Source organism: Salarias fasciatus (assembly GCF_902148845.1).
Source record: "Salarias fasciatus chromosome 23 unlocalized genomic scaffold, fSalaFa1.1 super_scaffold_20, whole genome shotgun sequence".
NCBI classification, from domain to species: Eukaryota; Metazoa; Chordata; class Actinopteri; order Blenniiformes; family Blenniidae; genus Salarias; species Salarias fasciatus.
In genome coordinates this window covers 8328892-8352801 of record NW_021941230.1, presented here as the reverse complement: position 1 = coordinate 8352801, position 23910 = coordinate 8328892, and the positions used below count along the sequence as shown (strand labels likewise).

Below are 23910 nucleotides of genomic sequence, written 5' to 3'. Positions count from 1 at the left end.
ATGTCAGTGGGAACATCTCCATTAGCTAGAAAAAAAGAAATGCCTTTATAATTCTTTAAAAGATCAAAAACAAGCTTAAAGTCGCAGTTTGAAGAAATGTATTTGAAGCAGCAGCTTCATGTTTGGACAGTTGAGCTGTTTAAAAAAGTATATATTCTTAAGAAATGAGTCCTAAAATTTTCTTAGTTTTTATTTCCATAATTAATTTATTCACTTCATTGTTTTTTTTTGTTTTTTTTTTTGTGCGATTTAATGTTTTGTTTTTTTTATTCAGTTTTCATAATTTAAGTATTTTTTCAGAATACAGCACATTTTAGGACTTCAAAATCTTTTCAATTTTAACTAATGGAAACAGGATTTAATGAAATATTCATCAATCAATTAAATTAATGTTTTGTTTTTTTTTTACCTTTGATGGGTTTTTGATCTAGTGAATAGCTTTATGTCTGATTATTTTTTGTCTGTCATTCCAAAAACAAAAATCCTTTTAGTTTTTTTCCACCTTTTTCACTTTGTAGAATTTTTTTTACGATATACATTTATTTCACTTTCAGTCCTGTATTAATATGAGAAAAAACAAATTTTAAAGATCGTGTTTTCTTTCAACGTACTCCTTTTCATTTGGACTCCTTCACTGGAAAAAAAAAAAGAAAAAAGACTAGAAACTATTTCTTCCAGAATTTTCTGGTTTTGATTCACATATTTTGACTCAATTTTTAAAAAAAAAATATAGTTGAATTTAAATATACTTTCTGATTCAGAATTTTCAGTCATAAACTTTGTGGTTCTTCACAGTTCTTCTCCCAAGATCACTTGTTCCTGGAAACTAGACTTGCGCTAACCTTTACCCGCGGATCAAAACTAAGCTGCAATTTGAATTTAGATCGCGTTTTTTTCCTCAAATGACTGCGCTGGCGCCTCCAGCAGGTTCCACAGGAGACCGGGTCGGTTTTTCACAGCAAGAAAAAGACAACTGCTCTTACAACTGGTAATAAGAAATTTATTTTCAACAATAACAAAGAACAAAATATTTCAAAAGCGTATTCATATGTTACATCGACTGTACAGGGATCGGATGGCGTGTGCTTTTTACTCTAAAATGACTCTTGAAGGAGAACTAACAAAAAAAAAAGAACGAAAAACTAAGAATATTTAAGTACTTTGATGAAAAAATATGAAATATTTCATGTCTAGGTACAAAATAGAAAAGAGATTAAGCTGATTATGGACTGATATTATACCCTGATACAGTGTTTAGGCCTCTTTAACTCTCACAAAGTCATTTACAACAACAATAACACGACGACGGCGGCGCCGCCGCCGCTCAATAGCTAAACCTCTTGGCCTCTTTGGTTCCATGATTAGGTATAATACATCTGAACAGAGCTCAATTTTACTTCTATAAAAATAGCTTCTTTCTTTTGTTTTTTTTTTTTTTAACTTTCAATGGCAGTTTTTTTATCTTGTTTTTGTCGCCTCAGTGCAAATATTTCTAACAACCGTTCGCTTTGATGAAAAAGCAAAAGATCAGAGCGGCAGGTGGAGGGCGGCGAGGTGGCGGCGGGGAGGTCCTGACCTTGAGACGTGCAGCTGGGAGCGCGGGAAAGGAACAAGGTTGTGGAAACAAGACTTTAACCTGAAAACATCAAAGTGACTGAGGGCTGAAAGTGTGTCTCAAAGTGTGCCAAACGGGCCGTGATGGGAAGTCCGCGGGGACGCGTTCCTTTAAAAAAAAAAAAAAAATCACTTTTCGTGCGTCGCATTTGGGTCAAAGTTAGCCCCAGTTAGCCTCTTTTTACTTTTCAGCGCACGACTTCACAGAGGCACGGAGACGTTACAGATTCAGGGATGGAGATCCTTCAGAAACCCGTCAGATTCTGACTACCCCTCCTTTTTTTCCTAAACAGATTAAAAGATTATGGCGTCCTGATGGAAGCCGCCCCGCCTCCGCCCGCCTCACGGACATTTCAAGTATCGCTGATAGTTTTGTCACTTGAGCTCAGGTTCAGCTTATCTGATGAACGGGTAAAATACTATACATTGCATAGATCATGCGGCACTTATTTCTTTATTTTTCCGAAGGACTTGCGGCTCCTCAAAAGGCATTTCAGTCTGCGAGTGCTGTATGAGTGTGTATGGGTGGGTGTGTGTGTGTGTTGAGGAAGTGCGCCATCACTGAACTTAGCAATATGGCAACTTGTCACTGACTGAAATAACGCATCTTATTGTTGTTTCAACTGAACTCCTTTCAAGGAAAAGGTCTCAAACATAAACAAACGAGAAGTCGGTTCAGATATTCTTTCCAAAATCAGATTAGCGAGTAAAAGTTTGACTTTTAGGAAAGGTGGAGAGCTGCTGCCAGTATGATTGATTTGACATGGTTTGTCTTGTTTTCCATTGGGAAACTGGACCAAGTTTATTGGTAGAAGACAGCAAGAGCTGCCAGTCGGTAGACCTTCTGGAATTACTTGCCTCTGGTACATTGATCGGGTCATTAAGATTGACTGATACCACAGTTGTTGCCCAATAATAAACTGTCAACCCAAATGGTCTCTTTATCTTGGTGGAGCGTTGAAGCTTTAGAGGATTTTTTATGGTTAACTGTTCAGACATTCAGGTATCGTTCAGGCTTGACTTTCTGTCAGGAAGAAAAGATTGTTTGACTTGATTTCGTAGAGAAAATTACACTAATGCTTCTTCAGACTTCACGCCGTCCTGATGTTCTCAGTTTTAGAAAGTACAGAAAAAGACTCCTCATAGGTGAATGGTTTCCTTCAGTTGATTACGGTTGAGATTTTCTGCCTTCAAAAAGCTTTTAGATCAGGTCGCCTCCTTGAGAATCAGGCTTTGAATGTCATCTCGCCTTTCTTTGCCAGTTTGGACCGTTTTGCGCTGCAAATAGAAACCTTGTGCGTTCAATCAGTTTCGGAGGGCATTGAAATCTTTGTGGCTTGATTGTATTTTTTTTTATTTTAACGGTAGAACAAAGTTCTTCGGCGTGACCCCGGGCCAGAAGTGCTGAAAGTTGGTTGGAAATGGAGTGAAGACGTTTTTCGGTGCCCGTCCCAAAACACCAAGCGTTTTTCGTGAAAGAGGCATAGCTGGATCACTTGGCTTAAGGCTCCCTGCACCTCCTTTCAGGAAGGTTTACCAAGAGTTTCATTCCAGGACGAGAGAACCCACCAGCCAGCACCTACTCTAACAGAAATTGCATCGAGGGATGCTGATTCGTAAAGGCTAGTAGGTTAAGCAAGTCTCGTCCGCTTTAGGAAACCAGATCCTCGTTATCTTAGAGATACCTAAAGAATCGGTTCCCAGAGTGGATTCTTAACGATTTGGAAGAGAGCTCTTCGCCTCTGTTTTGCAGGAGACTGAGAAATATACTCAACTATCGTCGACAAACATAAATATATATACAAGTTTTTGTGCAGGCATACATGAGGGTGAGTAGATATGCGTGGATGAGGTTGTGTGTGCGCGTGTTTTCTCTGTCCATAAATATTCTGTTATATTTTTAAAAAATCGTGACTCTTTTTCAGTTCCACGTTAAATAAACAGGAAAAAAAACCCCAACAAAACACTCAGGCGCAGCCGCACTCGTCCACGATCATGTTGGGAACGTCCCGCTTCACGATGTTGTACTCGTCGTCGAAGTAGAGCATGGACATGGTGCTCAGCTTGGTGGGGATGCAGCAGGAGTTCATGGATCCGGGGCTCATCCCCCGCATGCGGTACTGATTCACCACCGCCGTGTGGAAGGACGACGCCGAGCCGGGCACGCCCGCCATGTAGGCCGGGCAGTTGCCCTCGCAGTAGTTCCCAAAGTACCCCGACGGCGCGATGATCCAGTCGTTCCAGCCGATCAGGCGGAAGTCAATGTAGAACTGCTGGCGGCAGCACAGGCTGCTGCTGCCGTCGCACTCCAGCCCGCGCTTCCGGATGCGGTGCTTGCTGTCGGCCTGCCTCGCCTGCACCACCAGGAAGGGCCGGTGCGACTCGTCGTTGAGGCTGAGCAGCATGGGCGCGACGCCCTCCGCCTCGCAGCCCTCACAGCGCACGTCCAGGTTCTGGCGCCGGTCGCCCTTCTCGAACACCAGCCGGACGGCGTCGGTCAGGGCGAAGGTGTGCCAGCCGCTGCGCTTCAGCTCCACCCGCTTCTCCACCAGGTTCCACTTGCTGCCCAGGCCCGGCTCCTGGTAGTACACCTTCACCGTCACCTTCCGCCGGCCGCGGACCTCCGCGGGCGGCGGCAGCAGCTTGAAGTAGAGCCAGAGGGTGGCCTGCGTCACGTACAGGTTCTGGTTGCCCTCGCTGGAGATCAGGAAGAACAGGCTGGACTTGGAGGTCACCAAATCATCTGGGGGGGGGGGGAGCAAAAACACAACAGGGGGGACAAATTACAGCATCTGTTGAATCAACAAATCGGCTGAAATCATTTCCTTCTTGGTAAATGTTGGAGAACCCTTCATTTCAAAAGCAGCAGTGGAGTGACTGGGCAGCGGAGGAGGGGGGAACAGTAAATTTGGGAACAGCTTTAAAGTGAGACAACAGACCCCCCCCTCCCCCTCCCTCTCCCTCCCCTCGGTGCGGGGTGGCACAGATCCTGAGGGCGGCGACAGGCGTTGGGCCACTTGGCCCGCTCGACCCAGATATTAGCGGCAGGAGGGGGGCGGGAGGTGAGCCCCGGGGCTCGAACAGAGCGCCACACAAAGGTTCAAAGGCTTCGCCTTGAATGTGGCCTGAAAATGAGATCTCACGGCGCCGGGGCTGTCCTCACAATGAGGCCCGAGAGGTGGCGCAGGGATGAAGACGCAGAAAGAAGTGTCTACATGAGCATGGCATTCGACTGGTTATCTGGATTCAGACTGGTTTTTGAACCAGACATCGCCTGTTTGCACTGGCTTCGCTTCAGGGCTGAGCTCCCGATGGTTTTTGGACGGTTTGATCACGAGTTTCATGGAAAATGTACTCTCGCCCAGGGAGCTCGTGTCTTCATAACACTGGAAAACGTCTCACGTTGCCCTTCAAAGTCCTCAAAGTCGTAAAAGTTGAAGCGAGCATCCTGTTTGATCGGGGCTGCTCGGCGTGCGTCGCCATCCATCTCCTTTATTTGTCTTGTGGGATTCGCCCAGTGTGTCTCTGCAGACCAGTTTGCCCATTAAGGGAGGATAAAGGTTTGACGCACTGCAAACATATGTAAATACCTCGGCCCATTGATGCTGTGATGAATGTGATGAGGTGGAACTCGGCTCTGCAGTGGTTTATATTTTGAGGGATTTTTTTTTCTTCTGGTTTTAGACTGCTCCTGGACTGCCGTGTTTTGACCAGATTTACTCTTCAGCATGGCTTTCGGACTGGATTTACACTTGTTTAAAGCAGTTTTTAGATGCGGATCAGCCTGGTTTGGACTACTCTGTGGTTCTTGGAGTGACGGGACTGTTCTGCTGTGTTTTGTTGCTGGATCTAATCTGCAGCCTCCAGCTTTCTCCGCAGCCGGTTGGCAGCAGCGAACAGGACACATGGAGGATCTGATTGACAAGCAGATTAGAGACTTCTATCAGGCGTGAACTTCCTGAACTCCCTGGGGAACAAACTTCGAGGAGCCGAGGCTTGCGGAGAGGGAATGAGAGGACATCCAGAGAGAGCTGCGCTTCCCCTCAACCAGCCTCCGCACCCTGCCTCATCCATCACAAGGCTCAGCGACCTCCAACCCCATTACTCAGCAGATCGGAGCGCTGCATTAAAATCAAGCGTGATGAAGTAAAGGTGAGGGCGGGCTGCAGGTGTGGGGCTTTATCCATGCTCGTCTGTCACCCCCCCCCCCCCCCCCCCCCCCATCAAAGAGTCTAAACGTCGGCTGATTCTGACCTGCCGGGGTCAAACGTGGCTGCAGGTCCAGCGGAGTGGATCGCCGCTTTGCATACTCTGACTCCCAGACTTCCTGGTATCAGTGCAAGCGACAAATCAACATAAAAAGTCAGGAGGACGTTTTTTTTTTAGAGCGATCAGCTGTAAATTCACTTATGTTTTTACTCCAAAAAAATCCTACACAGTGACACTTCTTAGGTCTAACTTGATCTGTGGAGATGGACTTTGGTTTCATGTGTCCATAGTTTGTGTTTTCATCAGTCTTTTGTTGTTGTTTTTTTTGCATATTTTGGTGTTTTTTTTTCCCCTAATTGCAACACCTTGATGTCTTTTGGGAACCACCGTGAATAAACGAGCCTTTTTCGTCATTGTGGTGCGTTTTGTGCAACATCAAACACCCCCCCCCCCCCCCCCCCCCCAGCAGTCGTCCAAATTTCTAATGTTGCAGCAGGAGCTTGTGAAGTCGGCTCTAACAGCCACACTCCAGCTCCTGGAACTGCGTCACTTCCAAATCCCAAAAGCACTCCTCTGAAATCTGCGGCAACGCGAGCGCTGGCTGTCTTCAGCAAATGAGGAAGTGAAATCACGTCAACATGCTTGAATGATTCAGCACAACATCGTATCAACTAATGTGAGATGTATAACGTGATTTCTTGGCTGCAGCTGCTGGTTAATAAATGTTGAAGGATTTTAAATTAATGACCGATTTTGAACTATTTTCCTCCTGAATAAGTCAGGAAGTTAAAAGAGTTAGCTTAGCCTTGATTTGAGATTTGAGACGCCTGATTTCTCGCTGCACCCGAGCCAAGTCAACCCTTGTTTCTCTTCATATCTCTAGAAAAGCTGCGAACACTAAAGTCTCTGATCTTGTTTCCTCCTGATCGAAGATCTATTTTCTTCCACTTTTATCTCAAAGTAGAGGGACAAAGTACAAAAAAAATCCAGTTTAAAATCATCTCCAAAGATACAGAACTCATGCATTCATAACAGTTCATGTCCTGCTTTTGTCGTTCTAACCTGAAACTACATTTTTTTTTGTTCGCCCCGCAGTTCATTCTAACAATAACACATCAAGTATTCTGAACTTATGAATTTAAATGATTCAAACCGAGTCTGGACACTTGGTAATGGACTATTTGGATGATGAATCAGTAACTTGTGAATAACGGTTTCATAATATTCATATTTTTAAGCTAAAAAAAAAAGTGTTGATTGCTTCTTAAATCGTCTTGTTGAGTGAGCTGAATCACTTTAAGAAGTGTTACTTGTTCCCATTTATAGCTGATATCTTCCATTTTGGCTTTGGAAACTTTGTAAACAAGCGAACACATGAATGTGAATGTGTGTTGTGTGTGTGTGTGTGTGTGTGTGTGTGTGTGTGTGTGTGTGTGTGTGAGCCATTGTTGTGTAACAGCTGTGAGTCAGCAGCTCGTTTTTTAGTGACTGAAAACAAGCTGGTGTGAGGGAGCGAAAACTTCAGATCAACAACAACAACAACAGGAGCGCAGAGTCCAGCGAGCCACCGTCAGGCACCTGCAGGTGTCAGAGCGCGCACACACACACACACACACACACACACGCACGCACGCACACGGATTTTTAATGGGGTGCCAGGCTGCAGGATTCAATCCGTCAATCTGCATTCAGGCCACGCGACAAGCAGCACAAAAGCTGTGACCTTACGCTGAGGCGACCGATTCAACGCCCAAACACGCGGTATCCTGCCTGCAGATGTGTTTCCACGCCGCCGCGGGCGCTCGCGCGCTCCAGAGCATCAGTGACGCGCACAAAGGCCGACATGAAGACGTGACAGGCGCACAAAGGGGCCGGGGCACATGACACGATGGGCAGCGGCCGCGGCCTTCCGACCCGTTGACGTGGGAAGCAGATGTTGGAGAGGAGCGGCGGCGGCGGCGGCGGCAGCGGCGGCGGCGGCGGCGCTCGCCTCTCAGAGCGCGGCGGCCGCACGTGGGCCTAGCAGGTGGCGTCGTCGATCATTTTCAGGCCGGCTCCATTTGAGTGAATGGCTCCTGTGAGGCCTGTCGCCGCGCCATGTCCCCGCTGGCAGCCGCTCAGCGGCCCGGCGGCGGCGGCGGCCAACTGGCGGCGAGGCGAGGTGGAAGGTCTGCAGCACAGCGGCCACACAGAGAAACATCTGAGAGGGAAAAAGCCTCTCGGCGGGGAGCGAACCTCCGCCGACACCCAGCAGGAGCTCCCTGCGTGTGTGTGTGTGTGTGTGTGTGGAGCTCGGTTTTCCAGGAAAGTGAACACAACACGCACACTTGCAACATCGAGTCCATTCAAGACGTGTCTCATTTGTCTCGCCGTTCTCCCCCCACAGTTCCATCGGCGCTCCTCGCTTTCGCAGGATCCTGCTGCTTCCTGGATCCACCAGACCTGAGCACGTCTGGATCGGCTCCCGTCAAACGCACTCGGTTCACAGCGCGTCTACATTTTCAAGCTAATCCCCCCTTTGTCCATTTTTATTGACCAGCATGCAAAATCTGCTGCTGAGCGTACCTGTTAGCAGAGGAATGGACACAAACAGGCTCAGGCTGCACACGTCAAGACGCCCGATTCTTACTTATTTTTACCTCGAAAGAAGAGTTTCAGACCTAAATCGTCCAAATTATTGCAGGTTCCCTGCACAAGGCAGGTCTGGATTGGACAGATATCCGCAGAATCACACCGTCACACCTCCTCCTCTCATCTGGACTCATCAAACCGAAGCACAGATTTCCACTGGTCTGTTGTTTCCATGCCTTCAAAATAAACTCTTGAATGAGAAGGTGTGTCTAAGCTCTGCTCCGGTAGTGTGTGAAGGAACCAGACAGCGAGCCCTGGAACTCCACTCAGTCTGCAGGACTCAGTGGAAACATTCAGTCCGGAAAACTTGAAAATATTCAACTCAACTTGCTTCAAAAGGAGCTGAAGTATCATCGGAGGCCGACGGCTGAGCCGAAGGAAGAAACCTCACCGTGGTTCTTTCCGACCTCGTGTTTCGATTTCCATCTTTATTGACCGACATGCAAATCTGTAAATCTCCGATTTACAGTGAACAGGCCTTTAAAATGTCTCGCTGGAAAGCAAAGCGAACAAGCTCGGCCTTTGTGTTCTCCTGGAGACTGAACAACTGAAATATTTCTAATTATCTCTGACTGACATGCAAATCTGCAGCTTTATATGAACCATCTTATTAAAAACCTTAGAAAAATAAAGTTTTTGCATTAAAAAAAAAAGTATTTCTTCATATATCTTCTCAGATCTTCATCTTTCCCACTTTATTCAACTTTTTTCCAGCCTGAACTCACACTGATCTGCAGAATCCCCGGCTTCACTGGCAGCAAAATGCTCCGGCGCTCCCTGAAACAGCAGGTTTTTACAGCACAAACCCCAAAAGCTTTTAAATGTAACAAAATCTGCACCTGCGGATCTTTCCGCGGTTTTCAAAACGCAGCCAGAAACTCTTTAAAGCCCGCGTGTGACAGACGCCAGGGGCCGGACGACTCCAGGAAAGAAATCCAGTGCTCCAAAAAGTGGAGGGAATGTGCAGAGCGTCAGCGGCCTGCCCACCAGACTCCATTCAAAATGTGTCTAATTTGGAAAAAAAAATATATATTGTCAGACTTAATCTCCATCTTTTAATCTCCTCAACTGACATCAAACCTGCAGAGAGCAGAACAGAGGAAACCGGCAGGTGGATCAAACAGAGGAGAGCAAAGAAAACACCAAAAGTTTGGGTGAAATAGGCTAAAAGTTTTTGCTTCGAATTCAAAACGGGACTGAGAGACCTGAGAAAGCAGCACCTGCTGCTGCGACGCAGCTTTGAGGAACTTTCAGGCTCATGTTGCAGCATCTGTTCAAAATCAGCACAGCAGCCTCTGGATCCACTCAAGACGCACGCTTTTAAACGCGCGCGCGCGCACGCACGCACACGCACCACCTGATCCGCCAGCTTTCATCCCTCAAACATCACCTCCGTTTCCAGCCGGAGGAAGTGTTTCTTTTCGGTTTTAATCTGTTATATTTACATCATTTCTGATCTCTGTAGAAACAGTCAGAGTAAAATGGACCATAAGTCACACAGATCATCTATTTTAGTGTCATCAGAGTGAAACTTGAGAAGCTTCGAGCTGAAGGATGTGAGATAAATCTCATCTGCGGACTGAATAAAAAGAGGATTTCTGCACCTTTCTCCGCAAAGCTGATGATCTCCGAGCTCTCCTCCAGCTCGCTGCTCATCGGGTGTCCGTCCAGGTTGGGGATCTCCACCCTCCCGTCCTCGCGCAGCTTCCCCGCGTGCAGCTTGCGCAGCGCCGTCACCATGGCCGCCTTGGGGACCGGGTGCGTGATGTTGGGCCTCTCCCGCATCTGCAGCCTGCTCAGGATGTGCCTCTTGACCGCCTCCAGCAGCTCCCCGTCGGGCCGGCCCTCCTCGGGCTCCTCCGGCTGAGCCGCGCCGCCGCAGGACGCGCAGGTATCCCGGGACGCGGCGCGCGCCTCCGCCTCCGCCTCCGCCTCCGTCCCAGGCGCAACGGTGCCGCTGATGGAGAGGACGCAAGCCACGAGGAGTGCCAGTCGGAAGAGACAGATACTCATTTTCTGTCAGAGGAGGAGTGGGATCACTTTTTCTCTCCTTTTTTTTTTTTTTGTCCAGAGTTAAAATCTTAAAAGAAACAAACTAAAAGGAAAATAAGTGAAGAAGGAGGAGGAGAGCGCAGCCGAGCTGCCTCCGTGCGTAACGGCCGCGCGCTCAGCTCTGACGCAGCGGCTGCACTTTATTCCCATTCAGTCCAAGACGTGCGCGCAGCGAGCCCGTTCCTCACATCGTTACACGGATGCCAGCGCACGGGACGAGTCCTCTTTCACACTCTTTCTTTCTCTTTCTCTCTCTCTGTGTCCTGGAAAGTTTCACTCCGCGCGCGCCTCCTGGTCCCGCTTCTCTTCATTCAGCTGGAAAAGTCTCCCCGGAACAGAATCCACAGCGCGAAGAGAGCCGCATCCAGATCCGAATCCATCCTCACGCCTCATCGTCCTCAGTGCTCAGTTCAGCCGAGCCCGCTGGAGACTGCCGGAGTGCCGAGGAGCAAGTGAAGTGAAGAGGAGAGGAGGAGGAGGAAGAGGAGGAGGAAGAGGAGGAGGAGGAGGGAGGAGTGCCAGAGAGCGCACCGAGCAGCGTCTCCATTCTGGCGTCTGAGACTCAGGAGATCCGCCACAGCCAAACTTTTTATATACAGAGAGAGAGAGAGAGAGAGAGAGAGAGAGAGAGAGAGAGAGAGAGAGAGAGAGAGGGAGGAGGGGGGGCGAGGAGGAGGAAGAGGAGGAGGGGGAGGGGGAGGGCGGGGCCAGAGAAAAAGAGAGAGAGACATGATCCAGCTATATTTTTATAGCAACGCCCTTTAAAATCAGGACAGATAAATGGTCATATGCGCAATGTACATTTAATATTTACGTCTTGTAATGAAATTTCAAAGCTTTAAAAATCAGTGATTTCAATTTATACTCAATTACTTTGTTGTTTGTTTGTTGTTTTCTTTCTTTTTTTGGTCCCACCAATTTGACAAAACTCTAAAAAAGTTACATCTGAACATGTAACACACCTTCATTTTTAAGGTTTGAGTTAAATCCGTTACAATAGAGAAGAAATTCAGAGATTCAAAACAACCTCCAGACATCAATGAACCCACATTTTATTTTTATATGTTTGGGAGATTTCAAAAGTTTAAATGTGATTCTTTTCAGTCAGTGTTAAAATCCAACCTCTTCAATAGTTCCACATTTTAGAAATCAGAAACGGAATTTCCTTCTGTTCATTCTGCTTTTTCTACACAAATCATGAATATTTGAAACTGCTGAACCTCCAGGAAGCACGGGCCATCTGTTTTTATTGATTCAATAGACGCTTCAGTCACTTTAAAAGTCTTGATGTGTGTTTTTCGTTCACATTAATCCTGAGTGAAGCGTCCACTGGAGACCTGGAGGAGCTGGAACTCATCGCCTGCCGGCTCAGATCTGCACCACAACAAATCAAAAGAAGGCTTTCGGTTCCAGTGAAACCCGCGTAAACATTAGAACAAGGTTTGTTTTACGAAAACAAAACTGTGAGGGACAGAGAGTGATCACTTCATTCCATTTCCATTAAAAAAAAAAAAAAGATTTTTAAGGTTTAACAGAAGTTTTGAGAAGAAAACATGCACAGAGATCATTAATCTGACTGATTTAGTGAACCAAAAGAACCAAAATGCTTAATTTTAAGCTTAATATGCACTTTTTCTTGTGCTCAAATTGTAATTTTCTGGATGGATTTTCCAAATCAGACACATTAAGTTCATGTTCAAAAATATGATCAGACAATCACACCAGTTCAAAGAGCTTTTGGTTCATTTCAATGTATTTTTATGCTTGAAAATGAGTTGTGGTTTGATGGAATGATCAAATTTAACAATAAGACATCAGTTAATGCTTTAGGCAGTGCTCTTCCAGTCCCATAAACCGTTTTTTTGCGCTTAAATGTGACTTTTTTTTTTGACACTTTAATGATATTTGTGAAGTCTTGGTGAAGTCAGGTGATGGAAAACATCATTAAATGTGCAAGGGAGATAAAAAATCTGTTTGATCAAGAGTGATATGTGGCTAAAAGGCTCTGTTAGAGTCAGTTTAACTTTAAAGGGTGACTTTTAAAGACTCATTTGCCATTTAAGCGTGATTAAGTTTAGTTTTTTTTTGTACTTTTCACTGCCTGCAGGCCTTCCTGCAGTGCGCGTCGTCATTGCAGGATGTCCCTGCGATGCGGGGACGAGATGTGGAGACGATCTCCTGCAGCGTTTCATGTTCATCCCGGCTGATTTCGATAAATTCAAATGAGCCCAGATTTGCAGTCAAATGCGATCCTCGACAGCTCGTCCTGTGGCCAGAGGCTCGGACACGGCAGGACGTCCGGACGGCTGCATTTGTTAGTAAAAACTCTGAAACAAATCAGCTGGAGGCGGCACGGGACTCCCGGCGCATGTGACCTTTGACCTCTCGGCTGCTGAGGCCGCCAGCAGTTCTGAAATTCACAGCAGAGACAAAAAACTTCGAGATCTGAAGGTGGAATGTCGCTAAATGAAATCTTAATTTTAAAGTCATCATAATAATGATAATAATAAATGCTGCAACATTTATTTATTTAAACCTTCATTTTATTTTTAATTCAAACAAGTCAATTCAAGTGAGTGAAGTAATGAAATGGCGCCATCTTCTGTCCAATTATGGGAACTACAACCTTATACGGACACCAAACCTTTCATTTACCACTGAAATCAAACAATTCTTGTATTAGAAAAATGCAAAAAAAAGTGCAAACAAAAAAGAAAATACAACAATTAAATTATTTGCACAAATTCCAGAGTAATAAATAATAAAACGTTCTTTTTGAGAGTATTTCTAGGCTTCAAAAAGTTCAACAAAGCAGACACTGCTCAGTGAGTGAATAGATATGAATCCTGCCCCAGTCTTGGTGTCTCTGATCCCACATAACAGTTTCAACATGTTTGTAAATCTTATTTAATGCTTAACCATCAATTCATGATCCAAAACATTTAAAAAAAAATCATTTTGCTTGAAATTATGCAAAAGAAAGTGCACTGTGCTTTGTGAGCCGAAGTAATACTTTCCTTTGTTCAGAGAGACAAACATGTGTGTTGATTGTATTTGTGTATTATTTGACATTTTAGTCATTACCGTATTTATCCATCAAACTATAAAATGTGTCACTAAGCGATCTGAGTAAATTCTCCAAACTTTTTTTTTAATGCAACAAAAAATACATTCATTGAAGGTAACGATAGTAAAAGACGGAAGCTATGATTAAAGTGAATCGGTAAATTAAAGTTGAAAAGTTTCCAAAAGCATTTTTCCAACATGTCCAGTCAAATAGAGGAACTCCGTGACGTCATATCCGGAGTGTTTTCCCCTACAAGCGAAGGACGTCCCACTCCGCCGGTTTTTACAAAAACCAAGTTTCCGTTTAAGAATAGTTGCTGACGCTGATATTTTCTTTCATATTTTATATTTAAAGAAAATAAATGTTTGAACGACTAAATAAATACATTTTATATTTATATTAATAACAGTTCAAGTAAAATATGTATGAATTAAAAGATTTACGAATATTAATAATAAATGTATATGTATTATAATGACTGAATGTATTTGACTTATTGTATTATTTACTGCAAATTGTTATTTTTAAAGAAAAGTTTTTTCGCTGGTTTAGAAAAAAACCCACATGATTAAAAAGGTTTTCAAATCTCAGAATCTTTAAGAAAGAAGAAATTTCTTGGACTTTTTTTGTGTAATTTAGTCATAAAAAGGCCACCAAAAATTATATATATATTTTTTCAAATGGCAGCGACTTTTTTTTCTTTTTGCTCAATCTGTTTTTCTTTTTGGATGATTATTTTTATGTTTATTGGATTAAATTCTGTCGAGGAATTCCTAAACATAACAGATCCACAACATAAACGTAACATGAATGTGCGAATAGTTGAAATGATATAAATCAAAGATAATTTGAATGAGGAGTTTGGAGGATTTAATTAAAATTTATTTATTTGTAGCTCAAAACAAACCGGTCGCCATGGTAACCGAAGACCTGTCTCCGCTCGGCAGTGACGCCTCTTCCCAGACGGAGACGATCTTCGCCAGAGTCTGGCTACAAGGTGGGGCGCGGAGTCTCCTCGACAACTTGTAAAAGTTGGAGAGTTTGCGGGAATTCTGTGGGAGCGAGGAGAAACCGCGGGAGTAGGTGAGCGAGCCGCGTTTCTGTCTGTTACCTGGGTCCGCTCCGACTCTCGGGAGCGTTTTAACATCTGAAAAAGGACCCATTCTAGCGTTATCTGAGGCTGCTTCACTAGCCAGCTATCTGACTATCTGAGTGGCACCGCGTTCGACCAATAGCGAAAGTTCAACCCGCGGTTTCGTCCAATCAGAGGCGTCGTTTAGTGAAAGGGGGCGGGACTGCGAGTGTAGCGTCTGTTTAGTGTAGAAAGTGGTTTCCAGCTGTCAGCTGAGGGGAAGCTGAAGCTCAGTGTTGACAGCAGGACTCACAGTTCCTCTTTAATCGCCGCCGGACGCCGTGTCCCTTTGTTTTTCCGTGGTTTTCAGGTGATTCACGGCGTTTCGTGTCTCTGTTGTAGCTGCTGGAGAGCATCCTGCTGAAGTCAGCCTCTGGCTCGACACTTGAGGGGACAGTTCAGAGAAAGCTTAAGTTAGACTCACTTTGCCACTGTATTTACACTGTTTAAATATTTAGACCACGTTAAACTGCTTTAATGAAGCTATAAACCAAACGTCAGCTTGGAGAATAACTGTTTTCATACTTAGATAGCACAAAAAAATGTTAGGATAAAAAAAAAACCTGTTACTTCCATCTAATTCTAGTATTGAAAACGTTTTTTCCAACTGTTAAAATACAAAAACAAAAAAGTGACACTTCAAGATCACATTGGGCCAGCATACATGCCAGAAAAAAAACACATCTGGATCAATAATAATAATAATAATAATAATAATAATAATAATAATAATAATAATAATAATAAACTGTAAAGAGCAGTAAGAAGGTGTTTTTATTTGAAAGATTTTCCTGAAGGCCCTGGCTGTGAGCTGCAGACTAACTTCACACCGCTTTCTCCTTGGTGCCCTCATGTTGGTGCACCCGCACGGAGCGGCTGCAGGAAAGGTCGCCTCAGAGGTCGCCCTCGTACCAGCCAGCACCCAGTATTTACAGCTGCGCTTTATCACAACACGCCTTATCAGACACTCAGGGGGCCGGGGCCACGGGAAGCCAGGGGCCCCTGCGTCTGCTCCACCTCCTCCGTGCACACTTCGTGAAGCGTGACGCTCTGTGTGTGTGTGTGTCCTGGTCTCTGCAGGTCTTCGGGTCTCGGGGCTGAGCTGTGAGCCTCCAGACACACACACACCAGAGCCATGGCCTCTGGTAAGAACAAGAACCAGACGTCTCTGGTCCTCCACAAAGTCATCATGGTGGGCAGCGGCGGCGTGGGGAAGTCGGCCCTCACCCTGCAGTTCATGTACGACGAGGTGAGACCGCTTTTCCCATCAGCCCCCGTGTTTCAGCCTCTTCTGGGCCTCCTAAACCTGACCTTTGCCCCTCAGTTCGTGGAGGACTACGAGCCCACGAAGGCCGACAGCTACAGGAAGAAGGTGGTGCTGGACGGCGAGGACGTCCAGATCGACATCCTGGACACGGCGGGGCAGGAGGACTACGCCGCCATCAGGGACAACTACTTCCGCAGCGGCGAGGGCTTCCTGCTGGTCTTCTCCATCACGGAGCACGAGTCCTTCACGGCCACGTCGGAGTTCAGGTCGGCGTCGCGGCTCATCTCGTGTCCCGGTTCGGCTGCCGCCGCCGCCTGACTCCACCCCCCTGCCCTTCCTGGTGTGCGTTTCAGGGAGCAGATCCTGCGGGTGAAGGAGGAGGAGGCCATCCCGCTCCTCGTGGTCGGGAACAAGTCGGACCTGGAGGAGCGGCGGCAGGTGTCGGCCGAGGAGGCGGCCGCCAAGGCCGGGGAGTGGGGCGTCCAGTACGTGGAGACGTCGGCCAAGACCAGAGCCAACGTGGACAAGGTGACGAACGGCGGAGACGAAAGCTTTTCACATCGAAAAACTGAAAGTTAAATTAACAAACGTGCATCATGAGTGATAAACCGGAGCTTGGAAGTCAAACAGGGGTGGAGAACGCCGCCGGACTGAGGAGGAAATACGTCTGTACACAACAAATATTGAAATACAAACACGACACGTTTTCTTTCTGATCAGCGTATCTATGGAGCCTGAATGCTGATGGTATTAACCCCCCCCCCCCCCGTCCGTCCCGCAGGTGTTCTTCGACCTCATGCGCGAGGTGAGGAAGAAGAAGATGTCGGAGAGCAAAGACAAGAACGGGCCGAGCGGGAAGAAGAAGAAGAAGCGCTGCTGCATCCTGTAGGGCGGAGTCCCAGGTGACCACGTGCCAAAAAAACCCAACAAATCGAATAAAACACAGAATCTAAAATTGACGGCTGGTTCAGACTGGGGCCCAGCGCAGCGGCGGCGGGGTGGGGGGGAGGACACACACACACACACAAACACACACACCTGAAAACACTCATCTGCACACATTCAAACTCCTCCAGTAATGTGAAGCGACTCCAAACTGTCCTGCGAGGACTGGAGTGTGTGAACACACACACACACACACACACTCCAGTCTGGAGGAAACACTGCGCCTCCTGGCTGCCCCCCTGCCGAGGGCTCCTCCTCCTCCTCCTCCTCCTCCTCTTCCTCCTCCTCTCTCCTTCTAGTTGTTTTTTTTTTTTTTTTTTTTTTTTGTCGCACATTCCTCGTACCGTGACACTTTGACACTCCTTTCGTACGACACTTTAGCCCGCGCCTCTCCGACGAACACACGTAATTTATAATCGCGTTTCTTGTCCTGCAGATGTGCCTGTCTGGTATTTATGTCGACTTCCACACGAACTCAAACAATTTGATAATAAAACAAGGAGAAAAATGATTGTTTGTGTTGATTCGCTGCCTCACAGCATCTCTTCTTTCTTTTATTACCAGTTCATTTACCTTTCTCCATATTTCATAGCTCATTTATGCAACTCTGAAGCATAAAATGTAACTTGTTAACCAAAAAAAAAACCCACGAATCTCGTCCATGTTTTAGAACAGTTTAAATTTTTTATGTATAAATGTTAAAGTATTTTATGTAGTATTTCTGAGTTATTACAATAAAATACTTTTCTAAACTTTGTTTTTCTTTTTTTCCTTTAACATTTATTCAACTCTGTATATTTATTTTTTGTGCATATTGTTAATTTTATCTTTTATGTAAATATTACTTCAAGTTTTTACACTTATTTGAAGAGAGCTCCTTTCAAAATGTCTTTTTTTAATGCAAAATCTTTTTTTTTAATTCCTCGTCCCAGAACAATTATGAAAGTATTAGTTTGTATGTTAAAGCATAATTTAGTTAAAATCAAATCTGCAAAATCTACTTTTATTGACATTAAACTGTCACCTTTTGTGATTTGAACTCACGAAATCAGCAGAAATCACACAGACATTCCAGGCAGCCTGCAGGTCGCCAGTGTCACCACCAGAGGGCGCGCTCACCACATTTAAAACTGCATCTTTAAACTTTCAGAAAGTAGAGAGGTTTAAAAAAAAAACAAGGTCGATCTGGTGTGGTTATATTATAATTTCATTTTGTTCCTCAATTTTCAGGAATTTTGTATTTAGGAAATATCGACATGAACGAAAAAAGATGGGTTTTTTTTTTCAGAACTTCAGGATGTGATTCAGTTTATTAACAGTGTGGAAACATTTAATCGGGGTGAAATTGAACTCCAGTTCCTGAAATCTGCGTCAGATTATCTGTTGTTTTGAAAGTGTTTTGATATTGTTGGAGCAGAGCGAGGAGAAAGTGAAGCGACTTGAACCCTGGTGTTGTGTTTCAGGGACCTTTGTTCTCACCACAGGTAGATATTGTGCTGGAGGAGCAGTTTATCAGAGCAGGCCTGAACACTGGACACCTGACAAATCCTGCTGTCAGGCTCGTTCTCTCGTTTCTTCATTTCTGAGGTTTTGGGGTTTCCTTTATATGAATTGTTTTTTTGGATTCTGTTTCATCTCCTGCTTCTACATTTCACCTGTCTGATGCTTTTTTCTGGTCTTATTTTCACCTTTCTGATCAAAGTGGACATGATCACACAGGTTGAATTTGCGGCTTTTATCCGCTTTATTGGACGATGTTGCGAAACGATGCCGACTCTCTGAATCTGGTCGGACTCGTCTGACTTGCAGCAGCTCTCCCTCCTCTTCCTCTGCTCCTGCGCAACTTCCTCATTCGCCCACGTGTGTGAGAATCAGGCCCAGACAGTCAGGAGGATGCTGGAATCCTCCAAAACCTAAATGTGCCATATATAATACTTCATAGGACAGTTTTCAGCTTTTATATGGAAAAAAGCTTATTTTCTTTTCAGTGAAATGGTTTTAAAGTTCAATTAATTTGAATATTTTGGTTTGTTTTTGTTCGTTTTTCCTCAGAAATTATCCTCCTGAGACACATTTTTACTTTTAAAAGCATAAAACTTTGGCTTCTAACTTTTTGATACTAATTTAATCCTTTTTTTTTTCACTTTTGACTCAGCTATTATCAATCACATAAATTGACATTGTAGACTCTCAGTGGCACTTATTGAGTTAAGATAAAATAAATTTATCGTTTTCATGTAACTTTTTAGTTTTATTTCCAACTCAGTAAATATCTCAGCCCAACTCCCTCAAATTTTTCATCAAACCAAAACGTTTGGTAAACATGGTGTAAATGAGGAAAGGCGTGAGGCGCAGTTCTTTGGGTTGATCCAGCATTCAAGATGAGTGTCGGTCAGAACACAGGAGGAGGCAGAGGTTTGGCTCTTCAGATGTGTTTATTCTTTGATACCCGGGATCACAAATCAGTTCTGGAATAAATCATAATAATAAACAAATCAGCTTCAGTCTTTGTATTTCCACTTAACAGGAACATAAATACTTCACTTAATGACAAATAATACAAATGTATAGGTGAATAAACGCCACCCGCCCGGATATGCGGGTGTATGAAACGAGCGCTCCTATAACGTCATGAAAGACCGAGCATATCACTTAACCCCGCCCGCCTGGAATGCGCAGGTGTAGGAACAAGCGCTCCCACCAGTGCAAACGCCGACAATCGGCTTATCAATTAAGGAAATAAACACGGCGTAAACTACCGGACGGCACACAGGCACGAATTGGTAGCGGCAGGAACAAACATCTGTCTGTAATAAGAAAGGACGGCACAGCACGGGGAACACACGGATCACAGCTGACAGGGACCAACGCAGGCTGCGGATGAACGGTACTCACTTTGGTCAATTACTGTGGATCCGAGGCATCAACCACATCACGCACGTCTGTACGGTGAGGCAGGAAAGGTGGAGGAAAGGCCAGGCTCACAAGAACAGGTAATTTAGGCAAATCTGAAGGAGCAGGGTCTGCTAGCCTCCATGCTCTGCTGAGCATTCAAACGCCACAGCTGATGACACGACGTCATCTCCGGCTGCCAGGAACCAACCCGGACACTCCCTATACCCAGCCTTTTATACAGCCGCCCCCAAATGTGCGTAGAACATTTGCATGCCATAAAAGGCTCAATCAATCTTACAGCCCAGAGGTTGAGGCCAGACGGGCTACCGGTCCTGTGAAGAGGTGTCAATGTCCGCAGGTCTGATGCAACCATCGTCGCTCTGCAGACCCTGGCCCATGCGCCCAATCGGCCATGGGCTCGAGGTAGTGGGGCTCCACCCACATGACAACGGTGTCGCCCTGTAAACTCGGAGGACCAGGATTGGTCCGCCAGGACCTGGGAGCGCCGGCGGCGGCGACAGCCGAGGATCTCTTTCTCGGGGTGCACCACCTGGGGGAGCGAACCATCAGGCCGCCCCATGAGGAAGCTGTTGGGTGTCACCGGATCCACACCAGCTATGTCTGCAGGATTATGGGCTGAATCCACGTAGCGCCCAGTACGGCTTCCTGTCAGCTTCTGCTTTTCTGCTTTGTAGGTTGTCACCGGCCCAGGGTCCTTCAGGAACCGCCGCTCCGTTCTCTGCAGATGGATCATGACGGACTTCCTCGGTGCCTCTCTATCGGTTGTCTTGGCGCTCAGCAGTTTGACCGTCACTTCTCTTTCTGGTCGGTGAGGTACAGCATTCTTCTGTCTAAGCCTCTTGACATGGCGGTTCAGCTCATCCATCTGTGGAGGAACAGAGGCGGAAAGACACTGCACAGAGTTAGCTGGCCGCCCCATGGAACCGATTGGACCTTGGAGGGTCCACCCCAACCGAGTGTGGACTGCTGCCGGTCCGCCCGGTGATCCAAGCCGGACCGGTCCTATAGGTGTTATAAGGTGGGATTGATCTGAGCCAAGGAGCAGCGATGGTCTGACATCCTTCAGGGCCGGGATAGGAAGACCACGGAGGTGTCTGTGCCTTTTCTGCAGTTGTTCGATAGGGTAAGTATGCTGGGCTAGGCTGAGGCGACCGGCTGTGAAGGCTCCGTCGACCTTGTAGCTGATCTTGGGGTTAGTAGCTGGGGACACCCGGAAGGATATCCTTTGTCCATGTAGCACCTGGATGTCCTGCTGGACTGTGCGTAGGGGGAGGTCCTCTGGAGTGCCCTTTATGCCCAGGGATTCGGCTGCGGCTGGTAACAGCATAGACCGCTCCGAACCATCGTCCAGCAGGGCGAAGGTGCTGATGGTTCTTCCTTGGTGATGCAGGAGTACTGGAACCACCTTTAACATGACCCGATTACTGGTTTCAGGCCTGTTGAGGAGGAGGGAGCCGGAGGCGGAGTTAGTAAGGCAACTCTCTTCTTTAGGTGCAGCCTCTCTATTATTCCGCTCAGGCCTGAAATTTATCTCATGGAGGGCGAGGAGGTGTCTCCCTTGGCAGATGTGACAAGGTTTCTTTAGGGTGCACTGAGCTGCTTGATGATTGCGTGCACAGCGCCAGCATCGCTTGTTGGCCGTGATCCACTCCTTGAGCTGCTCTTGGGTGAGTTTGGCAACCTCACCGCACTGACTCAGGTAATGTTCTTCACTCTGACAGTAGGGACAATAGGCCTTCCTCCCATGTTTCTTCTCCCCAGGTTTTGGTGCAGACACAGCCCCGGAAGGTCCGTTAAGGCTGTGCAGGACTGTCACTGGCGGCTTGGTGCGAAGATCCGGCCTGGGAAACTGTCTCTCCCTGCTGGTTGCTGTACTGACTTGGCTGTCGAAGCTCAGGCACCAGGACTCGTAGCTGAGCCACTCGGAAAGGTCGTGAAGGGTGTGAACTGTTCCAGGCTGCTTGAACTGATGGCGGCGGAAGTCAGCTCTCTGGTCTGCTGGGAGCTTGGTCAGGAGGCGAGCTACATGGGAGCCGCAGTTGAGCTCCACCTCTCCCGCTGGGCCTAGAGTCTTGAGTAGGCCCACTAGAGACTGGACCTGAAGTGAGAACCGCTGAAAGGCTACCGAGTCCCCACGTCGGATTTCGGGAGCCTCCAGGACACCAGCTATCTTTCTTAAGGCAATCTGGTGAGGTTGGCCATACCGGTCGTACAGAGCTCTCATGGTGTCAGTGTAGGGAGTAGGAGAGTGGAGATAGGCGTCGGCGATCAGCTGGGCTTCCTCCAGTCTTAGATGATCTATGAGGATCTGGTATTTGAAGAGCTCCGTGGAGTCTGGGGGTAGAAGATTCTCCAAGGCGATACGGAGTCGAGTGAACTCGCTTGGGTCTGGCCGGGTGAACTTGGGAATCGTTGGTGTGGGCCCTCTATACATTTTTTCAGCCCCAGGGAGCTGTACAGGGAAGCTAGGTGTGGCTCTGGTGGCTATTGGAGGGGGAAAGGCCTGCTGCTGTCCTGGAGGTCTGAAGCCGGAGGAGATGGGAGCAGGGTTGTACGGTGGTTGAGGAGGCTGCACTGGAGGATACTGCATGATCCCACTGGTGGGTGCAGGAGGCACCAACTGTGGTGGTGGTGAAGCAAACACAGTGGGTGTTTGAGCCGAGTATCCATAGGCGTGAGGTGGGGGGTTCTGCTGGAAGACTTCTTGGCCCAGGTTGAGACCACCCATACTTGCTGGCAGGTCATCTTCAGGTTCAGGCCAGGGTGGGGGAGGAAGCCAGTCCTCCTCATCCTCCTTCTCCGGCGGTGGTGGAATGGGGTTCAGCTGGGACGTGGCGGCACTGGCCCCCCGAGGTCTGGAACTGCTGCGCCTGGGGGTCGAACAGGCTGACCGGTCCATGTCGTCCCTGAGTTCTCGGACCACATTGAGTAACTCCCTCATTTCAGCTCGGGCTTCCTGCAGCTCCTCCAATGTGGCCCGGACTGCCTGCTGGGACTGGAGCAGCTTGGCGGTCTCCTCCTGGAGGACTCGAGGATCGGGATAGGGGGGGCCTCCATAAGAGCTCCATGGATCGGCAGGGGGGGCGTCAGGTACGGGCTCTTTCACTGCGCTTCTCCTTCGCAGGTGGTCCTGGGCTAGCTGATAAGTCTCCAGATGAGCAGCATCCCTGGGGGATCCACCGGAAGGAGGACGGAGGGCATAACGGGGACTCAGAGGGGTTGGCCCGTAAGGGGAGAGAGCCGCATGCTGTTTTGGAGGAGGTTCAGAGAGAGGCGGCCCCCGCTGTCGTCCCCTGGGAGGACGACGACCCATGTAGTCCACCTCGAAGTCCTGGAACCTGGCCGGCCGTTGTCTCTGCCGCTTGGGTCGCACATCCGGGAAGAGCTCCTCATCTGAATCCATCCGGAATGCTGAATCCGGCTCGAAGGACCAATGTAAATGAGGAAAGGCGTGAGGCGCAGTTCTTTGGGTTGATCCAGCATTCAAGATGAGTGTCGGTCAGAACACAGGAGGAGGCAGAGGTTTGGCTCTTCAGATGTGTTTATTCTTTGATACCCGGGATCACAAATCAGTTCTGGAATAAATCATAATAATAAACAAATCAGCTTCAGTCTTTGTATTTCCACTTAACAGGAACATAAATACTTCACTTAATGACAAATAATACAAATGTATAGGTGAATAAACGCCACCCGCCCGGATATGCGGGTGTATGAAACGAGCGCTCCTATAACGTCATGAAAGACCGAGCATATCACTTAACCCCGCCCGCCTGGAATGCGCAGGTGTAGGAACAAGCGCTCCCACCAGTGCAAACGCCGACAATCGGCTTATCAATTAAGGAAATAAACACGGCGTAAACTACCGGACGGCACACAGGCACGAATTGGTAGCGGCAGGAACAAACATCTGTCTGTAATAAGAAAGGACGGCACAGCACGGGGAACACACGGATCACAGCTGACAGGGACCAACGCAGGCTGCGGATGAACGGTACTCACTTTGGTCAATTACTGTGGATCCGAGGCATCAACCACATCACGCACGTCTGTACGGTGAGGCAGGAAAGGTGGAGG

General features: G+C 47.1%; 2 protein-coding genes across 3 annotated transcripts; one reads left to right on the top strand and one right to left on the bottom strand.

Moving 5' to 3' along the window:
* Window positions 1-1439: 1439 nt before the first annotated feature.
* LOC115384201 (inhibin beta B chain-like) lies at window positions 1440-11048 on the bottom strand. Its single transcript, XM_030086506.1, has 2 exons — window positions 10059-11048; window positions 1440-4357 (listed from the first exon to the last, which is right to left on the bottom strand). Exons 1-2 carry the CDS (start codon window positions 10465-10467, stop codon window positions 3582-3584), a joined length of 1185 nt encoding a protein of 394 aa, XP_029942366.1. The 5' UTR covers window positions 10468-11048; the 3' UTR covers window positions 1440-3581.
* A 3493-nt stretch (window positions 11049-14541) lies between these two features.
* On the top strand, window positions 14542-16927 carry LOC115384119 (ras-related protein ralB-B-like). Of its 2 annotated transcripts, none has more exons than XM_030086448.1 (5): window positions 14542-14656; window positions 15786-15954; window positions 16030-16238; window positions 16326-16500; window positions 16754-16927. In XM_030086448.1, exons 2-5 carry the CDS (start codon window positions 15841-15843, stop codon window positions 16859-16861), a joined length of 606 nt encoding a protein of 201 aa, XP_029942308.1. In that variant the 5' UTR covers window positions 14542-14656; window positions 15786-15840; the 3' UTR covers window positions 16862-16927. The 2 variants fall into 2 exon arrangements, with proteins under 2 accessions (XP_029942308.1, XP_029942309.1); XM_030086449.1 differs by lacking the exon at window positions 14542-14656 and adding an exon at window positions 14753-15015.
* Window positions 16928-23910: the final 6983 nt, after the last annotated feature.

Coding starts and splice junctions, on each gene's coding strand:
- LOC115384201 (XM_030086506.1), bottom strand. CDS start 10,467: ATGAGTATCTGTCTCTTCCGACTGGCACTCCTCGTGGCTTGCGTCCTC. Junction 4,358..10,058: donor CATCAGCTTTGCGGAGAAAG/GTGCAGAAATCC, acceptor CCCCCCCCCCAG/ATGATTTGGTGACCTCCAAG.
- LOC115384119 (XM_030086448.1), top strand. CDS start 15,841: ATGGCCTCTGGTAAGAACAAGAACCAGACGTCTCTGGTCCTCCACAAA. Junction 15,955..16,029: donor TGCAGTTCATGTACGACGAG/GTGAGACCGCTT, acceptor TTTGCCCCTCAG/TTCGTGGAGGACTACGAGCC. Junction 16,239..16,325: donor ACGGCCACGTCGGAGTTCAG/GTCGGCGTCGCG, acceptor TGTGCGTTTCAG/GGAGCAGATCCTGCGGGTGA.